At 44.2% G+C, this 21,184-nt stretch overlaps 1 protein-coding gene across 1 annotated transcript in view; it reads right to left on the bottom strand.

Annotated features, from left to right (window-relative positions):
- Positions 1-21,184, bottom strand: part of itpr2 (inositol 1,4,5-trisphosphate receptor, type 2) — a 246,649-nt gene that overhangs the window by 127,992 nt on the left and 97,473 nt on the right. Inside the window, 10 exon segments of the mRNA XM_055155239.1 lie at positions 5,099-5,207; positions 7,564-7,706; positions 8,208-8,389; positions 9,763-9,883; positions 10,330-10,458; positions 16,213-16,338; positions 17,676-17,927; positions 18,680-18,880; positions 19,710-19,832; positions 19,893-20,018. Coding sequence (XP_055011214.1) covers positions 5,099-5,207; positions 7,564-7,706; positions 8,208-8,389; positions 9,763-9,883; positions 10,330-10,458; positions 16,213-16,338; positions 17,676-17,927; positions 18,680-18,880; positions 19,710-19,832; positions 19,893-20,018 — 1,512 coding nt within the window.

The raw sequence follows: 21,184 nt of genomic DNA, 5'->3' as shown, positions 1-21,184 counted from the left end.
GGCGACAGAATATGAGGAGGGCACAAAGTGTGGGCGGCAGAACGTGTGGGCGGCAGAACGTGTGGGCAGTAGAACGTGGGGACGGCAGAACTTGTGGAGGGCCGAATGTTGGGCGGGAGAACGTGTGGGGACGGCAAAACATGTGGGTTGCAGAATGTGGCGGCAGGAGAACATGTGGGGGCAGAACGTGCAGATGGTGGAACATGAGGGACGGCAGAACGTGTGTCCTTAAGAACATGTGGGCAGTAGAACGTGTGGGCAACAGAACATGTGGGCAACAGAACATGTGGGCAGTAGAACATGTGGGCAACAGAACATGTGGGCAGTAGAATGTGTGGGCAGTAGAACGTATTGGCAGTAGAACGTGTGGGCAGTGTGTGGCGGCAGGAGAACATGTGGGGGCAGAATGTGCAGATGGTGGAACATGTGGGCAGTAGAACGTGTGGGCAGCAGAATGTACGGACGGCAGACCAAGTGCAGTTCTACGTCTTCCTCCTCGGGCACCGCTGGAGCCAACTCCAACACAACTTTCAACAAGACTCACCCACCTGCACCCACACACTCACCCACCTGCACCCACAGACTCACCCACCCACCACACCCACCTGACACACACTCACCCACCTGCACCCACACACTCACCCACCTGCACCCACACACTCACCCACCTGCACCCACACACTCACCCACCTGCACCCACACACTCACCCACCTGCACCCACACCCTCACCCACCTGCACCCACACACTCACCCACCTGCACCCACACACTCACCCACCTGCACCCACACTCACACCAGCACCCACAGACTCACCCACCAGCACCCACAGACTCACCCACCAGCACCCACCACCTCACCCACCTGCACCCACACACTCACCCACCTGCACCCACACACTCACACCCACCTGCACCCACACTCACCACCTGCACCCACAGACTCACCCACCAGCACCCACACACTCACCCACCACACCCACACTCACCACCAGCACCACACACTCACCCACCTGCACCCACAGACTCACCACCTGCACCACAGACTCACCCACCTGCACCCACAGACTCACCCACCTGCACCCACACACTCACCCACCTGCACCCACACACTCACCCACCAGCACCCACACACTCACCCACCTGCACCCACACACTCACCCACCTGCACCCACAGACTCACCCACCTGCACCCACACACTCACCCACCTGCACCCACAGACTCACCCACCTGCACCCACACTCTCACCCACCTGCACCCACACTCTCACCCAACAGCACCCACACACTCACCCACCTGCACCCACACACTCACCCACCTGCACCCACACACTCACCCACCTGCACCCGAGCCCCATCATGTGCCCTCAGTCCCCACACTCTGCCCACTGTCCCATCATGCCCGTCACTCTGCGGGTGAGGGGGGTGAGGGGTGAGGGAGGGGTACAGGAGACCCCCCCCCCGCCCCACCACCATTGCAGTATTGATTTGTTTATTTAGTGCACTCTCCTCCTCCTCCTCTCTCCTCCTCCTCTCCTCCTCTCCTCCTCCTCCTCCTCCTCCTCTCCCTCCTCTCCTCCTCCTCCTCTCCCTCCTCCTCCTCCTCCCCTCTCCTCTCTCCTCTCCTCCTCTCCTCTCCTCTCCTCCTCCTCTCCTCTCCTCCTCTCCTCTTCCTCCTCTTCCTCTTCTCTCTTCTTCTTCTCTCAGAGTCAGTGTCCTCAAGTGCCTCAGTCTTATGTAACACGGAGCTCCACAGAATAGTGATGAGGCAGAGTCTGGGCTCTGGGCCCAAAGACCTGAGCAACAACCAGACTCTGCTCACGCCGCAACCGGACCAGGACTACAACCGGACCACAGGACCAGGACCACAACCGGACTACAACCGGACCACAGGACCAGGACCACAACCGGACTACAACCGGACCACAACCGGACTACAGGACCAGGACCACAACCGGACCACAGGACCAGGACCACAACCGGACTACAACCGGACTACAACCGGACCACAACCGGACCACAACCGGACTACAAGAACAGGACCACAACCGGACCACAGGACCAGGACCACAACCGGACCACAACCGGACTACAAGAGCAGGACCACAACCGGACTAAAAGACCTGGACTACAACCAGACCACAACCGGACCACAGGACCAGGCCACAACCGGACCACAACCAGGACCACAACCGGACTACAACCGGACCACAACCGACCACAACCGGACCACAAGAGCAGGACCACAACCGGACTAAAAGACCTGGACTACAACCAGACCACAACCGGACTACAGGACCAGGACTACAACCGGACTACAACCGGACCACAAGACCAGAACTACAACCGGACCATAACCGGACCACAGGACCAGGACCACAACCGGACTACAACTGGACCACAGGACCAGGACTACAACCGGACTACAACCAGATCACAAGACCAGGATCACAACCGGACCACAACGGGACCACAACTGGACCCCAAGACCAGGACCACAACCAGACCACAACCAGACTACAACCGGACTACAACCGGACTACAGGACCCGGACCACAACCGGACCACAACCGAACCAGGACTACAACCGGACAACCGGACTACAACCGGACCACAACCAGGACTACAAACCGGACACAGACCTGGACTACAACCGGACCACAGGACCTGGACTACAACCGGACCACAGGACCTGGACTACAACCAGACCACAACCGAACCAGGACTACAACTGGACCACAGGACCTGGACTACAACCGGACCACAGGACCTGGACTACAACCGGACCACAGGACCTGGACTACAACCGGACCACAGGACCAGGACTACAACCGGACCCACAAGACCTGGACTACAACCGGACTACAGGACCAGGACTACAACCAGACTACAAGACCCAGACTACAACCGGACTACAGGACCAGGACTACAACCAGACTACAAGACCCAGACTACAACCGGACTACAGGACCAGGACTACAACCAGACTACAAGACCCAGACTACAACCGGACTACAGGACCAGGACTACAACCGGACTACACAGACAATCACTGGTGTTTGTGTTTTACATGAGTACTGTGTGTTAGAGGAGAAGATTAAAGGGTCTGTATTACACTAAATGTACTCACTGTAAAAAATCTTGGCCAAAATTTAAGATATAAAAATTCAAATCTATCAGAAAATGACTTAACATCCCAGGACCGAAACTCTTGCAACTTTATGGATTTATCTTTGTTATTTTATTTGGGCTGATTGGGATGAGATGAGGCAAAAACAAAGAATAATATTTTTATAATATTTTTGCATTTATATGTCACATATGATATGTAAAACATTCATTTAATGTTTTAATCATTTTGATGTAAACACAATAAAGTCACAATTGAACAATGATTTGCAAAACTCATTTATGACGTGCCTGAACAACCCAAAATGTGTCGGACATAAACACCACGTCCTAGGAGGCCACAAAGCTATAATATAAGTTGATTGCTAGAACCAGTAAGTAGATAATAAATCTGAAAACAAGATAAATAATAGGATAGAAGTGTTCAAATCTTGGCCAGATCAGAGAAATTTGCAGTTCTGTTACTGCGAAATACAAGCACCAAAAGTAGAAAGTAGGAAAAGTAAAAAAGTACACAGCAAAATCAATGGAAAAAATACAAAATGACAAAAAAAGCTCGGCTAAAATGTAAGATATAAACACCTAAATCTATGAGAAAATGACTTAAAAATAGAGAAATGATGTGTCCAAGCAGTAAGATCATTTTAAAATAACTTGTCAAGTAAAATTAACGACCTCTAGACTAGAATGAAGCGTCTCAGAACGAGTAAGTAGACAATAAATCTGAAAACGACGAATAACTTGATATAAATTTTAAACTCTCGGCCAGATCAGAGACATTTACAGAGCTCTTGAGCTTTAAGTCGTGTTCTAACGTTGTTCCCTCCTCAAAAACAGACCTCAGTTCAATGTTATGAATATAAGACTGAAATAAAAATGTTAGACTAATATACGAGTCCAGTGCACTTCAGGTCCGGGGTTATCTGCTTTTACGCAACATAATACAGTAAGTTTGTTATTCTGCTTAAAGGTCAAGGCTTAAAAGCAAAACTGACTCTTGCGAGGTTTAAGTCGTGTCCTAACGCTGTTCCCTCCTCAAAAACTGACCTGGAGTTGTGTTTTGTTTAGTCTGTCTGCGTCTCCAAAGCTCAAAATTCTCTGTCATGAAGAGAAGAGGCGAGTTTCAGCTGACGTCATTGTTATTAAAAGCCCGCGTTGCTGCTGGGAAATATTTTGGTCGGAGGCAAGAAACACGGTAGCGTCAAACACAGTGCGTAACTTCGCGTATTTATCCCCGATAATGGTAAATTCCTGCTGCATTATCGGACGCACAAATAGAAGCACGGAAGAAGGAAAATGTCTTTTTCGTATTCTGAGTGAAAAGAACCACTAACGGTGAATTAAACGACTTTCAAACATCCGCAGAGCAAACGTAGAAGATCCTAACAAACCGTGGACTCCAACAAGTTCAACAACACATCGAGACTCTTGGAGGTTTTCATCTTTTCTGCTGTGAATGACCCAGGAGTTTCCACCAAGTCATTGTGAATATCGCCCAAGTGAATATTTGTCCAGGTAGTTGGCGATTCTGACCAGAAATGTGGTTTGGTCCAGACTCTGTCGGGGTTGAAAAGGGTGATTTGTCGTCCGTCGATGTTTATGACCAATTTCTGGTCAAATGGTCTTGGGTCCTCTGCTGTTAGAGTGGATAAATAACCGGGATCAATACACTTTACGTGTTTTCTCGCTCCGTCCATCATGATGAATTAATGTTTATTGCCACCGACCAAAATAATTCCCAGCATGCAACGTGCTCTTTTGTCAACAATGAAACTCGCCTACAGCTCCTTTTACCTTTAGTTCGGTAGAGTTTGTGAATTCCAGGTCTGAAAACATCACCAAATGATTCTAGTGAAGGTTTGTGGAGTTTTAAAACGCAGTCGAGCCCTTCCTGTATCAGCGCACGACATCACAAAGTGGAACATTTGAAAAGAACTCTAAAATAGGACCTTTAACGTGTTCGGACACTCACCGATTCCTGGTAGAGCTCCTTTTTGTCCAGCATCTCCCTCAGCGTCTGCAGCACCTTTATGCAGAGCTTCTCCTCTTTCTCCATCAGAGTCTTGGTGTGTTTGATCAGCCTGAAAAAGACGAGAGGTCACAGCACGAATTACAGGGTGTCCCCAGGTTTGACCACCCCAAATTTAAGACTTTTTAAGAGCTTTTTAACTCTTTCCCCCATGAAGACGACATTTGACGACCCCCCTGAACCCTTAATGACGACTTTTGACTCCTCCGCCGTATCACTAAAGACGAGATTTGACGACCTTTAGAAATGGCTCGGTTTTTCACATTTAAACAGAGACTGCGACAGGTCGGGGCCACTACAACCCACACTAGACTGACCAATAGGATTCAAGGATATGGTTTCGCCGATTTTTTCCGAAGTTAATCGAAATAGTGACGATGGTAGCTTCCGGAAAAACAACACGAAACACGTGCAATGGAAAGATGGCGGCGCTGCGGCGCACAGTTTTAGAAATAACGAGGAGCGGACGTATTTTATGGATAAGTTTAGAGAAAGTGACTTTTATAGATTTCAAAGTGATGATGAAGTTGATTATAAAGTGGAAAACAGCGACAGCGACGGACTTTCGGGGAGAAGGTGAGATGCCGCTGATGCGTCTGTGTGGAGTCCTGCAATATCCCAACACACTATCTGAGCTTTATACTCGATGCTGTTTTGAAAAAAAAAAACGGCTGATTTTGTCAAATATGGTGTCAAATTTCATTCGAGCTCCCCTCCTCTACATGACAGACATATAATACTACATCCCCGACTCAGAATTTTGTCATACATCTATACAAAATAGTCGACTTAGATATTCGATATTGTCAACTCGGGAGGTAAGAGACACCACCCGGTGCAGGAGAATCCCTTTCGAGGGACTTCTCCCTGGGTGTTGCTGGGGGCTCATCCAACGGCCCTGGGAAGTGGTGAGGTCCGGGCGAGAGGAGTTGTAAAGCTGATCCCACGGACCCACCCCTGGGCGGGGACGGACCCCCCTGCTCCAGGCGTGACCGTCAAGTCTTATACCTGGTCTTCTAGTCTTCTCTGGTTTCTACCTGGTCTTCTACCTGGTCTTCTATCTAGTCTTCTATCTAGTCTTCTACCTGGTCTTCTACCTAGTCTTCTACCTAGTCTTCTATCTGGTCTTCTACCTGGTCTTCTATCTAGTCTTCTATCTAGTCTTCTATCTAGTCTTCTACCTAGTCTTCTATCTGGTCTTCTACCTGGTCTTCTATCTGGTCTTCTATCTAGTCTTCTATCTAGTCTTCTATCTTCTACTTCTAGTCTTCTACTTCTACTGGTCTTCTCTGGTCTTCTATCTGGTCTTCTACCTGGTCTTCTATCTAGTCTCTATCTAGTCTTCTATCTAGTCTTCTATCTACCTGGTCTGGTCTTCTACTGGTCTTCTATCTGGTCTTCTATCTGGTCTTCTACCTGGTCTTCTACCTGGTCTTCTACCTGGTCTTCTATCTAGTCTTCTATCTAGTCTTCTAGTCTTCTAGTCTTTCTACTTCTCTGGTCTTCTACTGGTCTTCTATCTGGTCTTCTACCTGGTCTTCTACCTGGTCTTCTATCTAGTCTTCTACCTGGTCTTCTACCTGGTCTTCTCCTGGTCTTCTATCTAGTCTTCTATCTAGTCTCTCTACCTGTCTTCTAGTCTTCTACTGGTCTTCTTCTATCTACCTGGTCTTCTACTGGTCTTCTATCTCTTCTACCTGGTCTTCTACCTGGTCTTCTACCTGGTCTTCTATCTGGTCTTCTATCTAGTCTTCTATCTGGTCTTCTACCTGGTCTTCTATCTGGTCTTCTATCTTCTATCTGGTCTTCTACCTGGTCTTCTACCTGGTCTTCTATCTGGTCTTCTACCTGGTCTTCTATCTGGTCTTCTACCTGGTCTTCTATCTGGTCTTCTACCTGGTCTTCTACCTGGTCTTCTACCTGGTCTTCTACCTGGTCTTCTACCTGGTCTTCTATCTAGTCTTCTATCTGGTCTTCTATCTAGTCTTCTATCTAGTCTTCTATCTGGTCTTCTCTGGTCTTCTACCTTCTTCTACCTGGTCTTCTATCTGGTCTTCTCTGGTCTTCTATCTAGTCTTCTATCTAGTCTTCTAATCTGGTCTTCTATCTGGTCTATCTGGTCTCTCTCTTCTACCTGGTCTTCTATCTACCTGGTCTTCTATCTCCTAGTCTTCTATCTAGTCTTCTACCTGGTCTCTTCTACCTAGTCTTCTATCTAGTCTTCTACCTGTTTTATATCTGGTCTTCTATATCTGGTCTTCTACCTGGTCTTCTACCTGGTCTTCTATCTAGTCTTCTATCTGGTCTTCTACCTGTTTTATATCTGGTCCATATCTGGTCTTCTACCTGGTCTTCTACCTGGTCTTCTACTTGGTTTATATCTGGTTCTCGGTGTGGGGGTTCCTTACTTGGACATGAAGGCTCCGCTCTCACATCGGACTCGTGCCGGTTCTGGAAACAGGAGTTCAGGACTGTGCAGAACGTCGACCAGAACAGAGAACTCAGCCTGGACTTTAGGACTGAACTGCTCCTCCAGACACGACACCACGCCCTGGACACAAACAACACAAACATGACACAAACAACACAAACATGAAACAACAACAAACATGACACAAACAACACAAATATGACACAAACAACACAAATATGACACAAACAACACAAATATGACACAAACAACACAAACACAAACACACAAACACAGGTTTAACTCACTCAGAAGGACCAATTCTATAAACTACTTTTGCAATAACACTGGTCTATAGAATTGTGTAATGTATTTACTTTATCACCGTGTTGTAGATGACAAGTTCAGTATTACAAATTGTCAATTTATAGACCAAATTGGGATATCGATTGGACCAATATCTTGGGACCGATATTTTCAATATCGGTGCCAGTACCAGATACCAGAACGACACCAAAACGAATGTTGAGAATGATGTGATTCAGGGGTTTAGGTTTGGGGTTTGTTCTCAAATTTAAAACAAACAAACAAAAAAAAAAAACATATTTAACACAACACAATAATGGTAATAATGGAGTGTACCTGTAGTTTTTCGATGATGTTCCTGTAGTCGGGTCCTCCCAGAGGCTCTTTTCGGGGGCGGTTTCGAGCAGAGATCCTCCAGTCTTTGGCCGCTCTGTGGACCATGTTTGTGTGAACCTTCAGAGACAGAGTGTTCACCTGACTGTCCAGGTCCACCGGGATCGCGATGGCCCGAGCTTTGGCTGAACACAAATACAACACAGAATGAAGAACACGTTTAAATACTACTGAAGCTCTGTTACTCAAGTTGAATAGTTGACTTGGTGTAAACTCCAACAGGTGGGGTCTGCCGCTTATTCCAACATCCCTTCATTACGACATTTTTTTAGACGTGCTGGTTTTTCGACACTTTTTAGTATCACTGTTCTGACATGTCTTTTAGTATTTTTTTGAGAGCTTTGATAGTCGACCCAGGCACGTCTCTCTGTTCTTCATCCCAACAACAATCAAGTCAAACACAAAACCGACACACACAGTCGCCAACTGTTTTTCGCGGCTCAGTTCGGACACTTTCCCTCTGTCTGAAATCCTCTGTGGCTGAAGTTTTCTCCGATCAATTGTTTTGCACCGACCCAAGCGGGAGCACAAAAGCATAGGCTATCACATTTATATTATTCCTGTCGGAAAAGCGGAATGTTTGAAAAATAGTAAAGTGCCGCTGCTCCGACAATGAAAAAAAAAAAATGCTCCCACGAATTCATGTTGGTACAGATCTGATCCTTGACTGTGTGGACTCCTGAAAACACTGATACTCTGATGTAGGAGCTCGAGTCTCGTCCTTATTGAACCACGTCACTGTGACTCGCTCTTTCCTGATTCTCTGGGTTCGTGACATCGATGTCATGTGACAATATTATGGAAAACAGTTTAAACAAACCAGAGACAAACAGGAAACTACTCGCACAGAACAGACTCACCATCAGCAGAACAGCCCTCTGTCACAGAAAGAACACTCATATCCCACTGAGTCGTGTCCTTCCTTCAGCTTCTGTCATGTCCGACAGAAGTTGAACCGCATCAGCGCACAAGGAGCGAGCTCTTTTTTTGAGCCTTAGTTTATGCAAATGAGTCATGTGGTTTTAAGTTTCATTTAAAACGTAAACAAATATGCTCCAAGTTGTGTGGATAGGAAAGGATTGTGGACACAGAAATGATGTGTCTGGACGCAAATCGTTTCCAATACGGTGACACGGTGATTCGCTTCAGTGTAAACGTAACATTACAATCACCTGCATTAGCATTAGCATTAGCATTAGCATTAGGCAGCAGTTTTTCTGTGAGTCACTCTTAACTTTTTGTTGAAAATAAAACTCCTAAACAGGACCACGAACACTCGCACTGACCATAGGCACCTGAAAATGTGCTCTTTAAATCCATTTTGTATTTTATCTTGAGTTTTCAGACTTAAAACTCTTTTGACTGTGTTTGCTAACGTGTGCTTTGCGTCACCATGGAAACCGATGAACATTCCACCAGTAAAGACACACGTAGAAAATCCCCAAACTCTCCATAAAAATGTGGAACAGAAGCCGAGTGTTTCACCTCCAGCACTTACCCACATCTGCCAGAGTTTTGATGCAGCTCTCGATGTTGGTTTTCTGAGCGGAGCTGATCCAGGTGCAGCTGTAGAGTCTGAACGCCGACTGCAGCAGTTTAATAAACACAGACTGGTTTGTCTGAAACACAAAGTGCTTTTGTTAAAATGACAAACACAGAAAGATTATTTAATATCACGATCAGAAATATTCAGCATCACATTTGATTAAGAGTGATTTTCTGTAACTGTTCTGAAGTGGCTTTTTGCTGCATGTTTGTCTCCATGGAGGTTTTATTACTTCACTTAGAATGTTCCAGAGTGTTGCATTAAACCTAAAATCTGTCAAACATGCATCTAATTCCTGGTGTTTTCATAATTCAGTGGAGGTGCCCGTGCAGAGGAACATTCTAAACAAGTGCAGCTTTATCATTTATGAAGACGTCTCCGCGTCTGCTCCTGGTGTAGACGTCAGCTCCAGACTGTGACAGGAGCAGGTGAAGGTGCGGCTCCTGTCACATTCTGCGCTCTGAGCAGATTTGAGTTTCTCGTAGCGCAGAGCCGCTCGACGGGAGGGGGGAGCTCTACCTGGAGGTTGGAGTGGTTGACAGAAAAAGGTGAGCTGAAGAAGCCCTTGACGATGGCCATCACGGTCTCTGTCACGTACTTCTCCAGGGCCTGGTCGGCGTGGTTACGGTCTGTGGTGCTGTTGCAAACCTGGAGAGACACAGAAACGTCAGAGAATCACACACGAATACGGAACAAACACACATACAAACAGACACACACACACATACAGATACACACATACTGACACACAAATACAGAAACACACTCATACAGAATATTCAGATATTAGGGATGGGCATGATTAGTCGATTAATCGATAATTGATCATTAAGAATTTCATCGATTACGTTCATTTTAATCAACAAACTGAATGTATGTTGTTGTGTGTGTCGTGACCAAACAGGTGTGTACATGTGTCTCTGCATCAGAAGGAGCGAGACACAAACAGTGGGTCAGTCTGTAACGAACCGAAGCACAAATGTGGATTTAACCAGGATTTGTAGAAGAAATTCCACACTTTCCGTTGCGTTGGGACAAGTGTGAGTCCATGTGCACAGTGGATAAAGCAGCACATATGTTTCTGTGTCCAGTGGGAAAAAGTTTTTCCAGGTGAGAGTCGCTCAATGTGGATGACGAGGCCCCGCCCCCCTCCCCCCGTACGCTGTCCTGGTTTTGACAAACACAAATCTGGTCACACTGACCTGTATTCACCTGAGTCATGTCTTTTAATCCAACACAAGTTGAACCACATCAGCGACACAAGAGCTGGAGTTTTATCTTCACTTAGTTTATGTAAATTAGTGATGTGGTTTTAAGTTTTGTTTCTGTGAGATTTGAACAAAACTGAATTAAACACATTATAATGTCAAACAGCTGATGTGGATCTAGAGTCGTTATGTTTATATGTCGTAAAGTTGAATTTATTTATGCAGATTAGTGCAGATAGTAATAATAATGATGATCATTTTAATATAAAAACATTAATGATTAATCGATAGTTAATTTTCCCGATGATCGATTAAGAAAATTTCAACGAATGTCGATCCCTAACATATATACAGAACACACAGAACATACAGTCATAGCAGCAAACACATACAGCAGGTCTCCAAACTGTCACACAGGAGCTTCCAGTCGCTCTCCACCCCCTTCAGAGTTGCTCCAAGACATTTATTAATTCTATTACTGTGCTGAATAAGTCAAATTTGAATTACGACCACTGTAAATGTGTCATTTTCACGTCGAACTTTGAGCACTGATAAATTAATAATGATTTATGTTTTAAAGACAGCTGTTCTGCATCTAAGGCTCGTCAAGGCTCTTATATATACTTAGTTTCTTTGCGATTGCTAAAATAAGCAGCTCTGTGGCATTTTTGTTTTGTAAAAGTGGTTCACTGGAGGAAAAAACGTTGGAGGCCCCTGATACACAGAACATACACACACTGATATACACACACTAATCCATTCACACAGTCACACAGACAACACTCAGGACTAAGGATGTGCAAAAATATTGAAATAATGATATAATAAAATGTTTGTGTTTCATATGAACTTTGAACAAGAAGTGGTTTAGTGTCACACACATGATTTAGACTTTAATTTTATTGAACCGTATCGAATTGATTTTAACTATATAGTACTGAATCGTATCGAATCATAATATCACTGTATCGAATAAAATGAATAAAATACCATAATTTCCAGACTATAAGCCACAACTTTTCTCTCAGACTTTGAACCCTGCAGTTTAAACAACAATACGTCGAATATATGGATGGATTATTTGTTCAAGAACACGGTGGATGAGCCGCAGCCTGAGGAGAAAGTGCAGCTTTTTGTGAAGTTGAAACGTAAAACAGTTTATCTCTGTGTGATAAAATAAATTATGATGTTAAATGAACATGAGTGAGTGGGATTCGTCTTAATGACTCGTGTGTGTTAAACGCAGGTGAGTGCAGAAATGAGAAGAAACGTCTCAAACTTCAGTAGCCGCACTGTGACGGGTTCTATCTTAGTGTAATGACGATGGTGTAGTCAGAAGGATGTTTTTTGAGTGTTTAATAAGTGTTAACGTTCCCAAATAATAAAGTTTGAAGAGTGCTATACAAAAAAATAGTGAAACAACAAAGAAAAAGTATTTACAATATATACACACACCAGCAAAAATATGCTTAAATCCATAGCATGTTACCTTCCTCTTGCAGGTCCAGGTTTAATCTGACTGAGGGAGAGTGGCTCTTTTATCCCCATGACTCCTCCCCCCAAGCCAATTAACTAAGAAATGTGGGTTTTCACCCTTAAAACCCAAATTATTGATAACAACGAAATAAGGAAAAAGACAGAAAAATATAGTAAATGATATGGCCATATCTCTGCGCCTGTAGCAGCAATAGAAAATGAAAAATTAATATTTTATCATTAACCGTGGTTTTTTTGGTGATGACGTCACAATGACGGCAGATGTTAAAGGTTGTATGGAGGATTTTTGTTTTTTGTTTCAAATTGTCAGTGAAAGTTTAAAATACCATTACAGAGATGCAGCAGCCTTGTAATTATGATGACCAAAAAAAAAAAGAATGAAAATCTATCAACTGTGGACGTAGTGAGGCCAGATAAACATCAGCCAATAGAAAACGAGGCTGCCTCATTTTCTATTGGCTGTTAGGCTGTCAATCAAACTCCCTACATTTCTAGTGTAACTGACTGGGGATTACGTGGTTTATACAGCGGTTTTTAGAGTCTTTTTTAAACTGTCGCTTCCTCACAGTTTGCACAAAGTTTGTTGCGATGGCGGACGAGAATCCACGACCAGTTCGCCGCAAAAGAAATCAATTTCTGAGGTCGCTGAAAGAAGAAGAGAAGGAGAAAAGGAGCGAAGACAAACTGAGGTGATTCTTGGAGATTCCTTCCAGCGATGGCGCGAATGAAGCTGACGAAGGGTCTAAAAACTGACGCTTCGGTTGCTAAATTACTTCCAGACAGGTCACTTCAACAGTAATTCTGAACATGCACTGGATGTAAACAAGTGGCATTTCTAGAGTAAAGAGGCAGGAGGAGGTGTTTCTACTGTGGAGCTGTGGATGAGGAAGGTGGTGTCACGCATGCACAACATTTGAAAAAGGACTGTCGATGTATTTCTTTTCCCTTAAAAAAATCCTCTATACAACCTTTAAGTTCCCGCGCACGAAACCGGAAATAGGAAGTGCCAGATCGGTGCTCTGTTTGCCAGTGGGCGTGAGGACGGGAGATGGATACTGAGGAAAGGTAGATGGAAGAGGAAGTTATGGATGTGAAGGATTTGGCAGTGGACTTGTGTGCACCCAAGGTACTGCGGTGGTGAGCGGACGGAAAATATGTAGCGGAGACCGGAGCGACAGACAGGGCCTGAGCGACAGAGCGAGGGACCGGTGCAGAATGAATGAAAACAGGTGGGTAGCTAGCGCGGGCTTGTTCGGGCGGAGCGACTCCGTCACACGCACATCCACTCACACCTGATCCATACACCTGTCCCCGCCCCCGAGAGAGTCTGAAATCTGCTGAAATCCTCCAAGACACTGACATGATCCAGACAAGACAGAGTGTTATTTTGTGCTTCATACACACACCCTCCTCACGGAAAACACACGGAGAAATGCAGATGATGCAGCTTTTAAGTTAAAGTCGATTGATGTGTCCGTCGAAGGAGAAAATCGAGCTGCTGCACGTGAGCTCGGCGTCAATGAGTCGATGGTGAGACGTTGGCGACGAACTGACTCAATGCAAAAAGACGACAAAAGCTTCAGAGGCGATAAAAACAGACGTATATGATATATGTACTTTTTTTTTTTTTTCTTTTAAAATTCTGGAAATTACGGTAAATAAACTGACAAATAAAGGAAGATAAAATGTTCTTAATGTTTTAAAATGTTTGTAATTGGTTCATAAACCCAGTGTACAGAGTAAGTGCACCACATTATTCACTATGTGGGTCAAAAACTTTAGAATTTACTCCTTAATTCACCAGGTTTTCATCAGCATGAGCACAATAAAGCTGTTTTTTTTATTTTTAATCAATAGAATCTGACCCCTGGTGTCCCTGGTGTCTCCCGTCTGCGCTCTGAGGCCCAGATCTGTTTAACTCTCCACAAAGGACAAGGAGGTTAGGAGTTTTTGGAGTCAAAGTGAAATAAAAGTTCCGTGTGTCACCGGAGTGTGTGTCAGGGCCAGTGTGAGCAGAGCCTCACCTCTGCAGCATCACCCGGACACACTGGGGCGTATCGATATCGTCACAGTATGAACCTCACGCTACGATATTTATTGCGATATCGTGGGAAAGCTCACGATGTGGTGAAGAGGCTCATAATTAGGAATGTAACAATATCCAAATCTCTTGGTACAATATTGTCACACTAAACATCCAATCCACTTTATTTCTACAGCACATTTCACAAACAAAGAGTTTACAAAGTGCTGCAGTACATAATAACAACAATAATAAAATGATAAAATAAACTACTAAAATAATACTAGTCTTAAAATAATAAATCCAGTAAAATAAAATAAGAACAAAATCATAGATGAGACATAAATAAATCAATAAAACCAATAAAAACACATAAAAATAAATAAAAAACACAGAGGACCACACAACTCACGCAGTGTTAAAAGCCAGAGAATAAAAGTGGGTCTTTTAAACATCTCACGGTACGATATTTATTGCGCTGTATCGTACCTTTTTCCACTTAAAATGCCTCGACAAGACTTAATCCAAAGAACTAAGACTTAAAAGTGTTAGAACTGTTATTTCTTCTTGTCGTCTGCACTGAAATGGAGCAAAGGATCATGGTCTATGTAGTTCAGTCTGTTTCTTATTTTTTTTAGCTGTTGCTGCACCAAAACTTTTCATTTAAGCAAAGAGACTTGTGATTCGATACATTGTGATGGTCCACGATATTACTGTGAGAACTCTGACGATACCACGATATTTCGGTTATTGTTACGTGCCGAGTGCACACAGAGGTAGAGCCCTGCAGTCCCGCAGGACCCGACGCGAACCAGTGCGACGCGGGGCACATTTTGAAAGCTCGCTGCGGGCGCGAGCGGGAGGGATGATAAACTACGGTCCCGCAAACTAAATATGAGTATAAAGTAAAATATAAAAAAGATGTAAGAATATCATGCATAATTTGTTCTGGAGATTTTATTTGGCATTAATAAAAACATTTTAAGCAGCAGACCGTCCCCCGTCCTTCATTCCGTACAGCCGCGCGAACGGTCGCCCCCGTCCCGTACGCCGCGCGAACGGTCCCCCCCGTCCCTTACGCCGCGCGAACGGTCCCCCCCGTCCCTTACGCCCGCGAACGGTCCCCCCGTCCCTTACGCCGCGCGGACAGTCCCTCCTTCCGTACGTCGTGCTGCCTGCGCAACAAAACCAGAAGTCAACCAGAACTAAACCAGGACTAAACCAGGTCTAAAAACAGCTCTAAACCAGGACTAAAACAGGATTTAGCCAGGACTTAACCACGCCGCGGGATCGCCCACCGCGCCTCCTCTCATACGCAGCCCAATTTCTTTCGCCTCTCCGTGTTTGATAGAGTTTAAGAAAGCAAAGGTTCCCATCCTGCGGGACTTGCGGGTGGGCGCGGGACAAAATATTGCAGATGCGGGCGGGAACGGGACTGGAAATTACAATTCTTTGCGGGAGCGGGACGGAGCGGGACTCAAAATTCTGTCCCACGCAAACTTCTACACAGAAGTATTTCAGCCTCATTGTCAGGAAGAGGTTTATATTCTGACAGATACAGATCATCATTTTAGACGAGCTCATCCTGGACCAGTGTGTGAGAAAGAACCTCTGTGTGTGTGTGTGTCTGTGTGTGTGTGTGTGTGTGTGTGTGTGTGTGTGTCAGAGTCTTACACTGGAGATGTCGACGAGGAAGTTGTCGAACAGTTTCCAGATGTGATTGGACGTGTAAATCTCCTTCATTTCCACCTCAGTGTCCACGTAACAGTGATTGACAAAATTGACGTACGCAGTTTTCACCTGGAAACAACAACAACAACAAAAAAACACCTTTTATGAACGAAGAAAATGAAAAGATATACAGACAGTGGAGTGAGTTATGGAGCTGTTCGGCGACTCTCAGAAAAAAATATCTTATTGCAATTCTGCCGAGTATGTGATTAGATTTGCCATGTTTTTGTAGGATTCAGTTTAAAGTGACGGAAATAAAAATGTCTAACTAATACAAGAATCCAGTGCATTTCAGATTTACAGTTATCTGCTTTTATGTAACATGGTACAGCAAAGTTTGTTATTCTGTTTAAAGGTCAAAACTTTTAATGTTCCTCCTCAAAAACAGACCTGGAGTTGTGTTTGTTTCATTCACACATGTTTGAGTAATGTATTTTTCAGACTATAACTCGCACTTTTTTCATGGTTTGTGTGTTTCTTGTGACTTATATATTCAATGTTTCACTCTGACAGCCTCAAGAGGCTCTAGTCTGGTGTGTGAGTATCTGCTGCTCCTGTTGCTCCTGTACCACTGTCACTTGGCTCTACTGCGCATGTCTCCTGCAGAAAGAGCCTCTGTCCTGCTGCAGGTCGTGAAATCTGCAGCTGAAAACAGTAATCGAACAGCAGAAAGAAAGTTTGGAGTGAGAGAGAAACTTGTGACACCGGGAGGATGAAACATGAAACTTTCCTGAAGTGACTGGATGGATGGACAAAGTCTGGACTTCAGTGACACCGAAACCATCCTGTTGAGATTCAGAAAGACCCAATAATTCTAACTGGAACTGATGCTGAGTCTGACGACAGCGACACAGAAGAGTTTGTGTCGCTCTGTTTACCTCCGGAGGTCGAGGACGAGTTGTTCAGAAGTGACACCGAGGATGAAGAATTGAATGGATTTAGTGATTTGGAGTGAGATGGAGAGTTTGGTTAAACTTGTTCTGTTGTTTATGTTATAGTTTATCTGAAGAACTGTGAAATATGTGACGTTAACAGTCTGTTCTTCTCTCTTCTATTGTTTTTACTACAATTTGACTTTACACAGGAAACGTCTGCTCCTGATTTCTCATTTTATCAAATAAATTTCCCCCAAAAAGTGCGACTTAAATATTTTTTCTTCTTCATTACACATTTTTTGGCTGGTGCGACTTACACCCCAGAGCGACTTATAGTCCGAAAAATACAGTAACTCTTCATTATTCTTTATTATTGTCTACATCTCCAAAGCTCAAAATGCTCTGTTCCACCTTTTAAGTTAACAGCTCCTTTAGTTCAGTAGAAATTGGCAATTTCAGGGCTGAAATCATCCAGATGATTCCAGTGAAGGTGAATGGAGTTTAAAAACACAGATTTTAAAGTACCGATACCTCGGGGATGCACTGAGGGTCTGCCACCACTTTGACGATGTCGTCCAGGGGCAGGAGAGAGTGGCACTTCAGTTCTGTGTAGACGTTCTTGCCCTCGGTGCAGCCGGCGAGCAGCTCCACCAGGGTCATGTGATACGCCAGCGCCCCGCCCTCGTCCCCGCGCTCGCGCTCGGACCCCATCATCTGCAGCAGCACCGGGAACGACGAGCGGTCGTTATAAAAGACCAGCACGTCCTCGCCGCCGTTCACCAGCTGTGGACACAGATCAGGGAGGAACAGAGGGTTAAACCGATGAACAAAACACAAGAGACTGAAGAAAACTTTACTACTGATACTGAGCAGTAGTAACACAATATTCCCTGGGATGTGATGCTAACTGTAGGCACTGCTCTGTCTGAGGCTTTATTATACTGGAATTTTAAGAAAATCTGACATAAAGAACAGATTTAACTGGAACTACAACTAGTGAGATGATTTTGTCCCTCTCAAATAACATTAGACAGTTTTTCAGTGGGCAACTCTCATCTTTATGTTAAAAATCAAACTCCTAAACCGGACCATGAATGTTTGTTCATATAAAGCAGTGGGGGGCAATTATTTTTTCCATGGGGCCACAAGAGAAACAGAACATAATATGGAGGGACCGGAGAAAAATGCTTAACTCAATTCTGCAAAATATGAATTGTGCGCACACGTCTTGATTTATGTATTGTCTCCCTGACATAAAAGCAATCTATGAAGTCAAATGATAAAATATGCTTTTTTAAAATTCCAAATAATCTTAAACGGGCCAGTCAGAGTCGACCAAACTGTATGTGGTCTGATATAAAGTTTTAATTTTTTCTTTTAGTTTTCTTACACTTTTCTGGCTGTGTTTGCTATTGTGTACACTGGGTCACCATGAGAACTGCTGAACATTCTGCCATAGATGAACACGCAGTACACCCCCAGTGTGATGTCTCTGTGTCAGACGATAAGATGAAAGTACAGAACACTTTTCTAACCTCGGTCATGACTTTGTCTTGACATTTCTTCACAAACTTGCCGTCCGCCCTGACGATGGTTTGGAGAAATCGCAGATACTGAACGTGGCGTCCGTGAGTTTCGATGGAGTGGACAAAATGGTGGACGACGCGGTCGCTGATCTCGTGGCACAGCTGGTAATTATTCATAAAGATGTGACGCATCGTCTCCGCCTCCAGCAGCTGAGAGTCACAAAGAAAATCTTAGAAAAAAACTGTAAAATGCATTTTGTATGAATATTTTCTGTTACTCTGTCCCATGGCACCAGTGCATAGAACCTCATCACTGCAGGATTTCAATATTTGTAAGTACCGTATTTTTTGGACTATAAGGAGCACTTAAAATCCTTTAATTTTCTCAAAAACTTACAATGCATCCTATAATCCAGTGCACCTTATGTATCGATTCTGATTATCTTATTGACCTCGAACTGATTTTATGTGGTACAGGACGCTCAAAAACTCTGTCAAAATGTTTTAGTACAACTTTGGTAAACTACGAAGACGCATTTGCATGGATTGTTGGAGCGTTACAGCTGCCGTAGTCATAGCCGTAATGTGCTTTAGTTCAGCGCTTATAGTTTATGCAAATTAGCCATGTGGTTTTGTTTCTGTAAAACGTAAACAAATGTACACAAAGCTGCATTAACCACATTATTATTTAATGTATATTTGAGTCGTCCTCATAGGAAATAAAAAAACAAACTTAAATGATCCACCCACATTCACATTCATAAAACACATTCACCAAGACAGGGAGACAACGCCGGGCGAATTACGCCACGATCTGCCGATGGATCGTGGACGTCTGGACTAAGGATCAGACTCAAGTGTCGTCCGTTTGTTTCTCTTAATGTGACTTATATTCAGGTGCACCTTATGTATGAAAATAGATGAAAGAATTCAACATTATTGAAATTACGCACTATAATCCGAGTTATAGACCGAAAAATACGGTATTCAGTTTGTTTTTGTATTATGTCTGTATTCAGTGTTGTTGCTCGGCGCTCACCCCTGGAGTGAGGAACAGGTTCAGGTGTTTGTGGAGCAGAGCTTGGTTCTGAGGGTTTCCTCTGCAGAAGTTCTGCAGAAACGTGTGAGCCAGCGTCATGATCTCGTTCATCTTCTCGTCGGTCTGCGGAGAAGAAACAAAGTTAATGTCAGTGCAGGTTCGTGGAGCTCAGACGAGTCTCACCTTCTCGTAGGGGATCTGCAGCAGGTCCAGCACCACCGTGTGGGCGCCCATGTTCTTCAGGAGCCTCTGCTGCTGCACACGGCTCTTCTTACTGGGATAACAGAGTTTACTCAGACGCAGGAGGATCTGCACACACACAAATGATATTATATTTATATTCACACGATGAGAGGAACATTATAAGTGTGCACAAACAAAGATCTATGATATACACACACATACAGTGAGTTATAGAGCTGGTTTGGTGACTCTTAGAAAAATATCTCATTGCAATTCTGCCGAGTATGTGAGTAGATTTGCCATGTTTTTGTAGGATTCAGTTCAAAGTGACTGAAATAAAAATGTTTAACTAATACAAGAATCCAGTGCATTTCAGATCTACAGTTATCTGCTTTTATGTAACATCATACAGTAAAGTTTGTTATTCTGCTTAAAGGCAAAACTGACTCTTGTGCGTTTTAAGTCTTGTTATAATGTTCCTCCTCAAAAACAGACCTGGAGTTGTGTTTTGTTTCATTCACACATGTTTGAGTAAAGTATTTTTCAGACTATTGCACTTTTTTTCATGGTTTGTGTGTTTTTTGTGACTTATACTGCAGTGCGACTTAAATATTAAAATGTTTTTTGTGAAGTGGTGGGAGGTTCTAGTCTTGTGTGTGAGTATCTGCTGCTCCTGTTCCTCCTGCACCACTGTCACTTGGCTCTACTGCGCATGTCTCCTGCAGAAAGAGCCTCTGTCCTGTCTGTATCACGTCAGTCGATCGCACCGTTACTTCTGCACCACTGAACAATTTAACATTTAAGTGACTTCAGTGACACCGAAACCATCCTGTCAGGAGAGGAGAAAATTCAGTTTGTGGACTGGACAAAAGTTAGTTTGGTTGAAGACGTTTCTCAGTTCATCCAAGCTGCTTCTTCAGTTCTGGTCAGACGCTGGTGACACTTCCTTATATCTGTCTGCAGGGAGGAGCTAACTACACTGAAACTACTCTGAAACTAACACACACACTTGTTTACAGTTTCTGTTTGTTAGTTCGGCCTATTGACCTGTACAGGGTGTGGGGGTCTAATTATCAGAACAATTCATGTCCATAACGGAGCTCCACACCTCTGGTCCTGACCTGACTACACCTGTTGTTCTCTTGTTTGTTTTGTTTTAGGTTTGAGGATGGATTTGTAAATAGGAGACAGATGGTGTCTGAGTCCATTTCTGTTTAGAGAAGAATTCTCTTTCTTAACAAAAATGTCTTCTCTCGCTCACCTTTCAAACCAATTCTTTTCTCTGGCTAAAA

The sequence above is a fragment of the Boleophthalmus pectinirostris genome, unplaced genomic scaffold, assembly GCF_026225935.1.
Source record: "Boleophthalmus pectinirostris isolate CB_2022bp ecotype Guang Dong unplaced genomic scaffold, ASM2622593v1 HiC_scaffold_2, whole genome shotgun sequence".
NCBI classification, from domain to species: Eukaryota; Metazoa; Chordata; class Actinopteri; order Gobiiformes; family Gobiidae; genus Boleophthalmus; species Boleophthalmus pectinirostris.
Note: the sequence above shows the minus strand (reverse complement) of the source record. Positions and strands in the feature narration are given on the sequence as shown.